At 34.8% G+C, this 12977-nt stretch overlaps 1 protein-coding gene across 8 annotated transcripts in view; it reads left to right on the top strand.

Annotated features, from left to right (window-relative positions):
• LOC136831342 (E3 ubiquitin-protein ligase RNF185-like) overlaps positions 1 to 9956 on the top strand; it is a 137428-nt gene extending 127472 nt beyond the window's left edge. For all 8 annotated transcript variants that reach the window (XM_067091643.1, XM_067091639.1, XM_067091638.1 and 5 more), the window contains one exon: positions 4972 to 9956. Coding sequence is in view for 4 of the 8 variants with exons in the window: in XM_067091639.1 (XP_066947740.1) it covers positions 4972 to 5066 (95 nt within the window). In the remaining 4 variants the exon portion in view is untranslated. The remainder of the gene's footprint in view (positions 1 to 4971) is intronic.
• Positions 9957 to 12977: the final 3021 nt, after the last annotated feature.

Raw genomic sequence — 12977 nt, 5'->3', positions numbered from 1 at the left:
ACCACAGTTTGTCCCAGGGAGAAAACTTAAAACATGTTATCGTGCAGACCAACTCAGCAGGAAGGGGTAAGTCTTCTATCAGAATATCTGCAAGTATGTCAGAGTTTGTAGAACCTTTGGTGAACTCCAAACATTTTTCTGTACTCAGATGCCCAAAAGGCAAAACTCCCAGTTTACAGCACTTCATCCCAGTATCCCTGGTGTGGGTAGTCAATACTTTTCTTCTAGAATGGTCAAATCAAGACCTGTATGCTTTTCCTTTATTGTTTTCCACAAGTTGGGAGCATCTGAGAACTCAAACCATTGTTAGCTTTTGATGGCCCAAAAGAGAATGGTTTCCCAAGCTATCTCTCCTGGCACTAGAAGTTCTTCACCTTCTGCCAATCAGGAAAGATCTTGTTAGACAGTCACATTTGAGAAGGTTACATCAAAACCTCCACAAGCTCCGTCTGACCTCCTAGAAATTATTATGTCTCTTGTGATCTAGAGGCTTTTCAAGAGCAGCTAGGAAACCAGTACTAAGTCTAGAAGGCCCTCTACTGTTGGATCTTATCAACAACAATGGTCATTTCATTGATCTTGATGCTTGTCTTGAGGGATATCCAGAACCCATACCTGTATAGATAGTTCTTCCGGTATTTCAGGTATATGAAGCAACCTTATGTTCCAGGGCTTAAAGTATATTGCTTTATGTTATCTTCAGTTCTGGGACATGCTCCTTAAATATCGCTCATGACTTTGGATGAGGTCTTTCAATCATTTGAGCTGGAAGGCCTGGATTCTTCATTATTGTTTAGGATGGAATCTGGATGTAGCCCTTAATTTGACATATCAGTTTGAGCCTTTTGAGAAAGCTTCCCTCATGAACTTAACTTTCAAAACAATTTTCCTTCAGCTCTTGATACAGCAAAGTGTATTAGTGAGCCTCAAGTCATTTCTTGTAAGGCTTTGTTCATGGGAACACATGCCTTATGTTTTTTCTCCGATTGTTTAAGGCTAAAAACAAAGTCAAAGCAAAGCCCATTCCAGATTTGTGATGGTCCCTAAGTTAATTGCTTTAGTAGGCAGTAAAGAGGAAGCTCTGTTATGTCTAGTATAGCTGTAAGGATATGTCTAGAAAGACTTAATCCTTTAAGAGGAGTTTAGAACTTAATCTGTGATGTTAGGACAGTATGTTGCTTAATCAAGTCAGGGTACATAGAGTTGAATTTTGATCATTTGCCATTGTATAAAAGTAAAACCTCACAATATCCATGCAGTAAGTATGTCTTTTAACCCTCAAACACCGAGCCTCTATTTACAAAAGTGTCTGCCATATGCCGGCGGGGTTCGGGAGTTAGCGCCGAAGCTGAAAAAAAAGTTTTTTTCAAAAAATCACAGCTCACTTAGTTTTTAAGGTTAAGAGTTCATTTTTGGCTCCTTTTTTTCTCATTGCCTGAAGTTTAGTATGCAACTATCAGAAATGAAAAAAATTATCATTATCATATATAAATATTGGAATATATGACAGCACGAAAAAGAAATTTCATACATAATTGTATACAAATCGCACTGTGAGCAAAACGGTTAAAGCTAATGAGCTATTCTTTTTTTTTGTTGTATTGTACACTAAATTGCAATGATTTTGTTATATAACAAATTGTAAAACGATAAAAGCAACACAGAGAAAATATTATCACAAAATGATGCATGAATTCGTAACGTGTGGACGTAAAAAAAAGTTTTCAAAAATTCACCATAAATCGAAATATTGTGCTGGAGACTTCTCATTTGTTGCAAAATGAAGGTAAATGATAGAATATTACTAGAATGTAAGAGTTTTAGCTTACAATTGCATTTTTCGACCATTTCGGTCGAGTCAAATTTGACTGAAGGTTGAAATTTTGGCACTTATCGTGATTTATATGAAAATATTTCAAAACTGATAAAAGCTACAACCATGAATTATTTTTTGTTGTATTCTACATGAAATTGCGCACATTTTCATATATAAAACTTTATGTAACAGCTAATTTAAAATGGTGCAAAAATTACGACAAAGTGACTAAAGAAATTCTGAGATTTTCAGCAGAGTTAGTGCATGAGGTAAGGAAAAAGTTTTTTTTCAAAAATTCACCATAAATCAAGTATTGTGCTAGAGACTTCTCGTTTGTTGCAAAATGAAGGTAAATGATTGAATATTACTAGAATGTAAGAGTTTTAGCTTACAATTGCATTTTCGACCATTTCGGTCGAGTCAGAGTTGACTGAAGGTTGAAATTTTTGGCACTTACCGTGATTTATATGAAAATATTTCAAAACTGATAAAAGCTACAACCATGAATTATTTTTTGTTGTATTCTACATGAAATTGCGCACATTTTCATATATAAAACTTTATGTAACGGCTAATATAAAATGGTACAAAAATTACGACAAAGTGACTAAAGAATTTCTGAGATTTTCAGCAGAGTTAGCTGATGCTTTCTTTTGGGATAAGAAAGAAATTCGCGCATGCGCAGCTGGGTCATGCTTGTAAACAAAACAACAGCATGATCTGTGAACTCCCATCATCCCTCAAGGCGCCTGATTTAAAATTTTTTGCAAATAAAGCCTATTAGTATTTTTCCGCGAATATTTAAAAAAACTTTTTGTAGTCAACGTATTTTACGTCCACTTGGCACCCGACAGACAACTTTGGTCGACGTAAAATACGTCCAGTTGGCGTTAAAGGGTTAATGTCCTTTAAAACCTTTTCCTAGAGAAGGTTGTCAATGCAGCCCAATGGATTGGGAACTCAGCTTTGCCTTGCTTTGATTGCAAGACATCAAATTTTTTATTGCAAGACATAAAATTCCATATGAGAGTTATAAAGCCTTTATGCCTATTGTCATGGTAGGAACTACTTTTTCCTGAACCAAATAAGAGAGTCTTCCTTTCTCTCCTATCTTTAGGTTGCTAGAAAATCCCAGTGTTGAGTTTGGGGAGTATGAAGGTACACATTAATGTATAGGAGTATACATTCATAACTGGTGGTCATTTTCTTTAGTTTTGAACTGTCAGTAATGGACTTTCAAGTGTGGTACAGGAGTCACCAATACTTCATGAGATAGTTTCTTTTCCCTGTAAGGATCCTCAGACAAGTCTTGCTACGAGGACCTTACACCCTGCCGTGGGTCCATCATCTGGCAACAGTATTTGCCAGGAAGGGTCACACAATAGGCAAGAATGTCTAAAAGCTTTTTCCCTTTTATAAAAAGGTTTTAGTTCTCTTGGCTAAGTGGATATTTCTCTGGCTGCACTAACCCACTGTCCTCATTAATTGATGGGTAAGATTCATCCCAAATAATGAAGATTTTTATGATAAAATTAAGTAATTAAGTAGAGTACTTACCTACTGTTAAAAGGGTAAAAGGGGAAGCCCACCCAGCCTCTCCACAGCTTAGTGGGTGGCCATGAAAAATTCTGACAAAGAATGTAAACATTCCAATGCCACCTGGTGGGAAACAAGTGTTTATTCTTTTGTTTGTGTGAATGCTAATTGCTGCTAATGGCAGGAAGATGTATGTCAACTTTTACAGTAGGTGAGTATCCAAATAATTAATTTTGTCATACAAGTTTTCACTATCGGTAGAAATCAGTTCTTTCATCTATATGTGAGAAAATATCAAGGCGTACATTGTTTTTTTTATATACAGTTGACCTGTGTTGAAGGATGTAATCAACAAAGAATATGAAGTTGTGGAAAGAAATCAGTTATAGAAATTCTGTCAAAAATCCCCATTTTCAGTGAACCCAATCACTGTATAAAATTTTTAAACAACATTTGGAATATGAACTATATAAAATTGTTTACAGAGACCTAGGATATTTTTAATTATTTCCAGTGATATTTCATGGTAAAATTTTAAGGATATGGAAAATTGGGGACCCCCTGAACAAGGCTCATAATTTCCTAGTAATATATTAACAGCTTGATGAATATATACATTATTGCGGGTGTAATGATTGTATTTAAAAATTTTCAGTAATGTTGAACTCATAGCATCAAAAACATTTTGTAATTGTATGTCTGCTGATATATCTCTGTAAACATACCAGTGACACAACAAAAGCTTAGCATACACCAAATGCAGGTTAAGTAATATCCGTGTAGATTATGAAATATCATAGAAATAAAATAAAAATTTATCCTACTTGAAACCAGATAAATAACGCATTGACAGAAGGTAGTGAGTAGTCATGTTTAACATAGAATCCAGCTTTAGTATTGCTTCATTATTTTAAAAATGGTATAAACACACCTCTTGCCACACAGCCTATGGACATCTTCCACTTGAAGCCTAGCTTGAAATTTGTTATGAATCATTTAGAAAACAGGATCCACTGCTTACAAAAATGTTTTGGGAATTATTGGCCTCTGTAATAACTGTGATGGAAAGTACTGGGAAGACGCGTGAATTCCTATTCCATATTTGCAGAGGTGAATGCACAGCTATGTCAGTGTTTTATGTTTGAACCTTTTATTCCTCTCCTATAATTCATAAATAATTTGTACTTTTGAATTTCAAATGTAAAAGTGTATTTATTAAGTGATATATAGCAGGAAAATTAATACATAACATTATTAAATATTGCACAACCTAAAGATGAATTCAGTAAAAGAATAAAAAAGAAAACAATACCAAGGATAATAAAATTCAGGCACAAGTTGCATACCCCTTGCAAATTCCTTATGCATACCCCAGCTTGGGAACCTCTGGGTTATTAATTTGTTAAATGTTTGTTTTAAAAAGGAAAGAGGAAAGAGCTTTAATTCTTGAATGCTTTTAGTATACTGTTTTAGAAGAGAACCCTTTTGGGTAAGGCCTATGAGAGTTAGGAATTTTAACTAATATTCGTTAATAAGAATCAAATGGCTGCAGTACATGCTCGTCTCAATTGTTTTTCCCAGTCCTGTTATAATTGTCTTTTATACTTTCTCCTTTGCAGCTCCAGGTACACAGCAGTATCAAGAGGAGCGGTTCCTCTCCCAAGTGCTGATGGCAATGGCCCTTCTATTTCTGTTCTGGCTGATACTTGTTTAAACTGTAAAAATGTTGATAGATACTGCGGTTCATTAGTGATCACATGATAAGAACTACAGAATTTTTCCCTTGCGTACTATAGGCATGAGTATATGATTTTCTTTGTCATATTTTGTTAAAGTGTGAATTGCACTTGTTCTCTCCCATTCAGTCCAGTAAAATAAGCAAATATAAACTTCCTGTTTTTATAGTGACGGATTTTTAAGTACACATTTACTTCCTCTTTTTATAGTGATAGACTTTGTAAAACCATCGATCTGCGCATCATATTTTTGAGACATTTGATAAAGATTACATCTATTTAAACAATGAAGAGCTTCTCCTGCATACTCATATCAAAGATTCCTAGGATATATTTAGTAGGATTTATACGAATGTAGCTTTCAGACTTATCAAGTACCAAGTCCAGTGTACATTTTAGGGTTTATTTGTCTGGTTCCTGGAAAGGAAAGGAGTGAGTGATATTTGCTAAAAAGGGTTTTACCAGTGTTTTCTGTTATAGTTTTGAGCTGAGTAATCATGGGTGAATTATTCTCATGCTGATGTAACTGACAGCTACTTAAACATTGGGTTTTTATTGAAAAGTAAATTATTATACCTTTAATGTTCATGATGAAATTTAGTACTACTGTATCTTGCTACAGCACTGTGCATATTTTAAACTATGTATTTTATTAAAAAATGTGTGTATTTTGGCTTTGTTTTCTTATGCTTTGTTTAGCTTTTAAATATGAGCTCTTTCCAGTAATTATTACAATGTAATATTGCCATTGTAGTTTTGGAGAAGATTCATTTCCATGAAAATATCCGAGTACAGTACTTGCTCATCATTTTCCCAAATTAAATAATCTAAAACAATCCTTATTTTATAATGAAGACAAAATCTACTAGATCAGTGGAGTTGTCAATTTCATTTGCAGGCTTAAAATTGTTAACTTTTATTGCTTACCAACACTTTACTAGGTTTTGTATCTTAGATTTCATGCTGTACATATTTGTTTTGCTGCATCTGTCATTTATTTTATTAGTAGGGAATTACTATCAAGGCTCTGAAAGTTATTCCAGGAGTAATACCAGCATGGTAAATGTTTTTTTGTATCATAAAGGTACTGTATAGTTTATTATAAAGTTTCTAGAATGTTGAGTGTGCAAATAAGGTTATCGGAGTACAGTATTTATAGCCAGATATTTTTTATTAGGAGTGCTTTGAGATTCTAGTATTAAGATCATGCGTGTGAGATTATAGTATAAGATTCTGCCTCCATTTATTCTCTGTTTTGTTGGAAAGATGCTTTAGTTACCATTTTAGGTCGTTTTCTTCACTGTCTAGTTTTCTCCTGTCTCCTCATATCCCTGTGAAACATAGAAATACAAATTTTTATTTCTTTGTGTCAGTAGTAAAGCATCAAGTAGAGGGAAAACATTGCAAACAGTATTTCTTGTTGATGGGAAGAGATAGTAGATGGATTGTTCCTTAAGATCTCAGCATTGTTCATGCAAATTCAAACAAACATTATTTGATTCCTAGGGGTTTTACACTGTTATCTGTCACCTCGTAAGTTGCCGGTGAAAATAGCTTTTGGGAAGTCAAGGATCAGGAAGTTCATTTCCAGAAGTGAACAAGAGATAAATATGGGTAATAGTTTTTCAGTGAAGAAAGAACAATCTACCAGCAAGTTGTGGTGACGATTGCTTTGTAGATCAAAGAGTCTCGGTGAGGTTCGATGGTTAGACCAGAAGTCATTTTAATTACTGTATGAGAGGAGAAGGAAATCTCTCCAGAACCTTTTATCTGTAAACTTATATATAAAAGAATCAGAGCCACCATCAAATCAGTTGAGCATTTCCCAAAGGATTTTGATGGATTTGATACGGCAAAATCAGTCATTTTGGAATTCTTGTTCCAGTTTTCACTTTTCTATAAGGATTAATCTTTGAAAGTATAGAAATTTTTCTTGTACAGTAATAACTGTAAGCTTCAAGTACTTACTTTAATCCACCAGAGTATTCCCATATACTTGTCAGATTCCTTATTTTTTAGGTTTCAATACCCTTTCTCAATTATACTGTACTATCAGAAGTGAGGAAGTGGATTTGAGAGTTCTTTTTATGAGCAAAAGTACTTAATTAATTTAAAAAGAACAAACTGCCTGTATATGTCATGAGTAGTATAGTTTACTGGTATTTGAAAATACAACATTTGAGAATGGCTTATAAACCAAAAATTGAAAGTAGTTGTATGTTAGATGGCTGCAACTGAATATAGTTTGATATTTTTTTTTTCTATGAGAATTGTACTGAATCACTGAGAAGTTCAGAAACATTAAAACTACTGGTATTCTTTCTAATTTACAAGCAAAATTCAAGATGGTAGTAGAGGTTTTACAGATCGTAGTATGAAGATAAAATAAAATGCTGAAAACTTTTAAGGGACCTTATTACAACTAGCAGAGAAACTGTATGGACAGAATTGAGAAATCACAGTGGGAATATGCAAAAAATGTTGGCAGACCTGGTTTGTATAGAGGTCAGTGACTTGGTTAATCCAGTCAAGACACTCATTAAACTGGGTTCAAGAGTTAGATATTACATGGTTTATTGTTTTCGTGATTAAGTCATATTGTACATTTATATTTACTTTTTTTATTTCTGTTAACCCTTAAGGGACGGGCTAAATGTATATCAAGAACACCCCCAGACTGGGTAAACTTTAAGGTTGGCCAATTTAAGAAAAAAACATCAATGGAAAGAGGAAGATATGCAAATGCACATGGTGTAAGAACAAAAAATTCTACAAGTTTTTCCCTACCATCCGGGGGAAATTGAAAGTAACTACTTACAACTGTGAGGGGCCTCTTTTACAAGACATTTGTAAAAATATGTTAATTTTACCAAGTTATGCATGTTTTTTCTAATAACTTATTTTATTTTATTTTGTAAAATTATACTTACAGCTCACGCAATATGATAACAGATAAGAACTAAAATCAGTAACAAATTCTGAGTATATTTGTTGTAAAATATATATGAGATTTACTGAGACGGGGAGATGCAGTAACTTTTTATTAGGTATACATGTTTTTTTTATATTTCTTTGCACTTTTCTTTGCAAAAGTACAATTATAGCTGACATACTATCATAAAAGATAAGAACTAAACCCAACAGCAATCCCTGGGTATATTTATGAACAAATAAATAAAAAGATGTCTTGGAGCTGCAAAGAGGTAGTATATCCTCCTCTGAAATCTCAAGGCAAACTGATTGATATCTCTCCCATGCTGAGGTAATAAGTTGCCATAAGTCATTTATGGACCATTGAAGTGCTATGAACCTCTTTCCTGCCAGATTCATTCAAACAGTATGGCGCTTAATATTAATACTCATATGAGGATTCCCGTCTATCACCCAAAACCTGTCATAGATACTCGTATGAGGATTCCTGTCCATTAAGGGTTAATTTGGAATTTTTTATATGTATCGAGCCTCTGAACATACGTTCAGCACCTAAAATTTTCAGTCTCAAAATGAATGATCTGCAATGTTAATCATGCCCTGGTATTTTACTACTTTTTTAAATATTTCTAAGAAATTCAGTTATTTAGTTTTCATTGTATTTAATGACTAAAGTGCTGTTGGAGATAAGTAATTGATGTTTTGTCATGTTAATTCTTTGGTACTGGGCTGTCAGATATCCTATGACTGTTTATGGAAAGGAGAGGTGATTACATATGTACTTCATCGGTGGAGTGATGCTAAGGAAAAATGTTAGTATTTACTGCATAGTTTCAAATAGTAAAGGCCCTCATCTGCTTATGTGTAATGTTTGTGAAGTAACAACATTTGAATTATACTGATAAGTGCATAAAAATAATGTACTGCATTTTTCTCACTCTTTAAACTCTCGAGTCTTTTCTTTTCACTGAATTGTATTCAAAGAGAATTGTAAATTACTTTTAAGTCAGTGATAATGTTTGTGCAATAAGTTACATTTGAGAGTTTAGCTCTACTTACCACCTTTGTTTTCCATTTTTGCTTTTTGTTTGAGAAAAGGAGAGTTGGCAAATCACTGGACTAGGGTACTTGCAAATAATAATTACTACTGAAGATAGGTTTCAGCTTCTCTCATAAACTCCTGTACACTACTGTAAAAAAAAAATCTCTTTTTGTATGTGGTAAAGGTCTAGAATAGAGTTGTGTAACATTTCTGGTGAGATGAGGAACTGTCATCAGCGATACCATGTGTTCAGGTGACCACCAGACTTGAACAAATCAGGTGTACTACTACATAAAATTTTTATATTGTTTTACCCAAATCTTGTATTTATTGTTACCCTTGCTGAATTTAGCTTGCTTTTCATATACCCTTTTCATGGAAGGAAGTAATGCATTGCAGTATGTTTTGGTAGTGTGCATCAGTGGAACTCAATTTTTTTTAATATTTGCAAGAATTATTTGTATATGTTCCAGTTTAAACATCACATATAAAGTTGTAAATCTTTTTTTTTTATGCCCAATAGTTTCCAAAGTCAGTACAGTAGTTCATTATTATTTTCTGTCATTTGGCTTGATAAGTTATATTTAGTTGTTAAAGGTATGCACTGTTAAGAATAGTAGGGTAAATACATAAATTTCAGCTACAAGAATTAGGTATGCAAATCTTATTCCTTTGCACTTCAGATTGTTTCTTTTTTTTGCAATAATATGGCAACGTATTTATGCTACTGTATATATTTTCTTTTTTCCAGTTTAGTATTTGTTTATCTTGAACATTATAAAAATTTTCGTGTTAGATTGCTCCTGACCTGGTATTTGGTGTACTTGTAAATTTATGTATGTTATGGTTAAATGTAAATACTATATTGGTATAATGAATAAAGGAATGTAATTTTTTTGCTGGTTTTTGTTCTTGAATTTATAGTACTTGAGACTACAATGGAAAGTTTGCTTTGATTTGTCATATTACCACTTGCAACAGACTTTGGAGTTTTGATGCAAGCAGCACAGATTTAAAAGAGGCATCAATGAGTTTAGACATGAATGCAACTTTTACCAAGAAATAAGGATGCAGAATAAAGGAATTTGCACCGGCTGGAATTTGTGTGATACAGTCAACCCCCACTATTCACAGACTCAGCGATTCGCAGCATTTTTTCTGGCGCCTATCTATATATTATTCGCGGGAAACTCCCCCATTCGCAGATTTTTCTGTGGACCATATATGTAAATTATTCGCGGGAAACTCGCTATTCACAGATGTTTTGTTTTTTCATAGAGCAATATTCTGTATTTTCATATTATTTACTCTAATAACATTAAATAATAATGTACAGCAATAATGCTACTACAGTACACAATAGTAATAAAATTAAATAATAATAGTACAGTGATGTTAAATAATAGGAGTAAATAATAATAATACATAATATACACTGGGTACCTGTAATAATAATACATAATAATAATGAGATTAAATTATGTTGATTGTAGATGATGATGATGATGAATTAGCTGTGCAGTCCAATGAATGACGATGAAGATAAAACTGCACAGCAAAGTAGGAGGTTTTGGGAGGCACCGTCTTGTTGAGGTAACTGAACATTTACACAAAGGTTTTTCAATAGGGCTGCATCAGTTTGTTAAGGCTATTGGAAAAATTTCTGGCTCTTTCCCCAAAATTATCCCAAGCCTCTATCATTGTCTGCAGCTGCCCAAATGAATTTTGTACAAACCATGAAATTCTTCAAAATCCTGGTCCATTGGTGGGATAGAGAGTACATGAACAAAGGTGGCGAGTTCTCCAGCAAGGGCCTTCCCAAGCATTCTACCCTCTTCGTATTCTGTCTCGATGAAGGTAACGGCAATTGATGTCATGCCATAACGGGATGCTATTTCTTCATGACATTTGCCCTCTCTTAACATAACAGTCACGTCTACCTTCTCCTTGAGTGTCGTGATCTTCCTCTGGTACTTAGGCTTTTTGCCAGAAGCCTTAGAAGAAGCAGGATGTTTAGGAGGCATCTTTGGTCATGATTCAAAAAGATATGCGAATCCACACCAATACCTATGTACACGACACACAAGCTGTAGAGGCATATGCAGTGAACTGAGATTCTGGGTCATTTGCGCTACGGTGTACATACGTACATACAGGGTAGTGTGCATAACAACATTGATATTCTGCGCATACTGTAGATTTTATAGATAGTATTTTGTTGTGTTGTCAGGTGATTTTGAAATATCAAAGTGTTTCCGTATGATTAGTACATAGAGCATGTGTAAAATATGAAGGGACTACGTACTAGGATGCAGTATGTCTGGTGTGGAGTAATTTCATGTTACTATACTACAGCATATTTTCATGACTATGTAAGTACATTTTTTATGATGAAAAAGATTTACTGATTTTCAAATCTTCTTTCTCTGCATCTTTCCCCACTTTTATGTGGGGTCGACATTTCTGACAGCTTTTCTCCACCTGGCTCGATCAAACACAGTGTCTTCTGACCATTGTTTGTCTCTCAGGTCTTCGGTTCCTCTTGCTCTCCCACCAGGCACCTCCATCTGCATCACTCTCCTCCCTACATATGTCTCATCCCTTCTCATCACATGGCCATACCACTGCAGTCTTCTTTCTTGGGCCTCTTTGATAGTTCTACGACTTTAGTGTTCCTCTTATTCTTTAATTTTTGATCCTGTCCATTTTTGTTACTCCACGCATCCACTTGAGCATTTTTATCTCTACCACATCCAATTTCTTGTCTTGCACTCTCTTTACCATCCATGTTTCTGCTCCATACATCAAAGCTGGTCTCACTACTGTCTTATACACTCTTCCTTTAACCTTTACGTTGATTCTGCAGTCGCACAAGACACCTGACATCTTTCTCCAATTTTTCCATCCAGCCTGCACTGTGTGTTATTTCTACATCCAAATTTCCATCATCAGCCACTGTTGAACCAAGATACCTAAATTTTTCTGCTCGGTTCCACCGCGTCCCTTCCATACTAATCTTGGAGTCTTGATCTTCATTAAAACTTAGGTATTCAGTCTTCTTCCCACTGATCTTTAATCCTCTGTCTTCCAGTACCTTCCTCCATTGTGCTAGTTTTGCCTCCACTACCCCTCTGTCGGTGCTGCATAACATGATGTCATCAGCAAACAACATGCACCAGGGTGATAGATCTCTTATTCATTGAGATAGCACATCTATTATCAGGTCAAAGAGATATGGACTTAAAGCAGATCCCTGATGTAAACCAATTCTTACTGGTACCTATATCTATTCAGTTAACCCAACACTGCCTCTAAGCTGCATTTTTGCTCCTTCTTACATATCTTGGACCAACCTCATATACGTCTCCAAACTTCTTGGCGTGGGACCCTATCATATTCCTTTTCCAGATCTATGAATACTACGTGGTCCTTTCTGCTTTTCCCAGTGTTTTTCCATCGTCTGTCTTAGGGCAAACACTACATCTGTCATTCCTCTTTCTGGCGTGAAACCAAACTTCTTCACCTACATATGTTCCTTCTCTATTTTTTGATCCAGTATTCTCTCCCACATTTCATGGTGTGACATTAACTTTATTCCTGTGTAGTTTGCATATTCCTGGATGCCACCCTTCTCTTTATAGATAGGTACAGTAAAGCTTTCTCTCCATTCTTTTGGTATCTTTTCTGGACCCTAAAAGAGTTCAGAGGTCTGGTTAAACAAATCATTTATAACTAACTAACTCTGGACTGTGTATTTTCTTTACTAGGTCCCACAGCACGTCTGTTCCCTTTCCTCCCAGGCTCTTCCATACCTCTGCAGGAATTCCATCTGGTCATATTGCTTTACCATTTTTCATCTTGAGCGCCTTCTCTACTTCCTTCCTGTTAATAGTGTGTGTCATACCAAGCTTCTGGA

Source organism: Macrobrachium rosenbergii, chromosome 48 (assembly GCF_040412425.1).
Source record: "Macrobrachium rosenbergii isolate ZJJX-2024 chromosome 48, ASM4041242v1, whole genome shotgun sequence".
NCBI lineage: Eukaryota > Metazoa > Arthropoda > Malacostraca > Decapoda > Palaemonidae > Macrobrachium > Macrobrachium rosenbergii.
The sequence above is the reverse complement of the archived record's forward strand: the minus strand, read 5'-3'. Positions and strand labels throughout refer to the sequence as shown.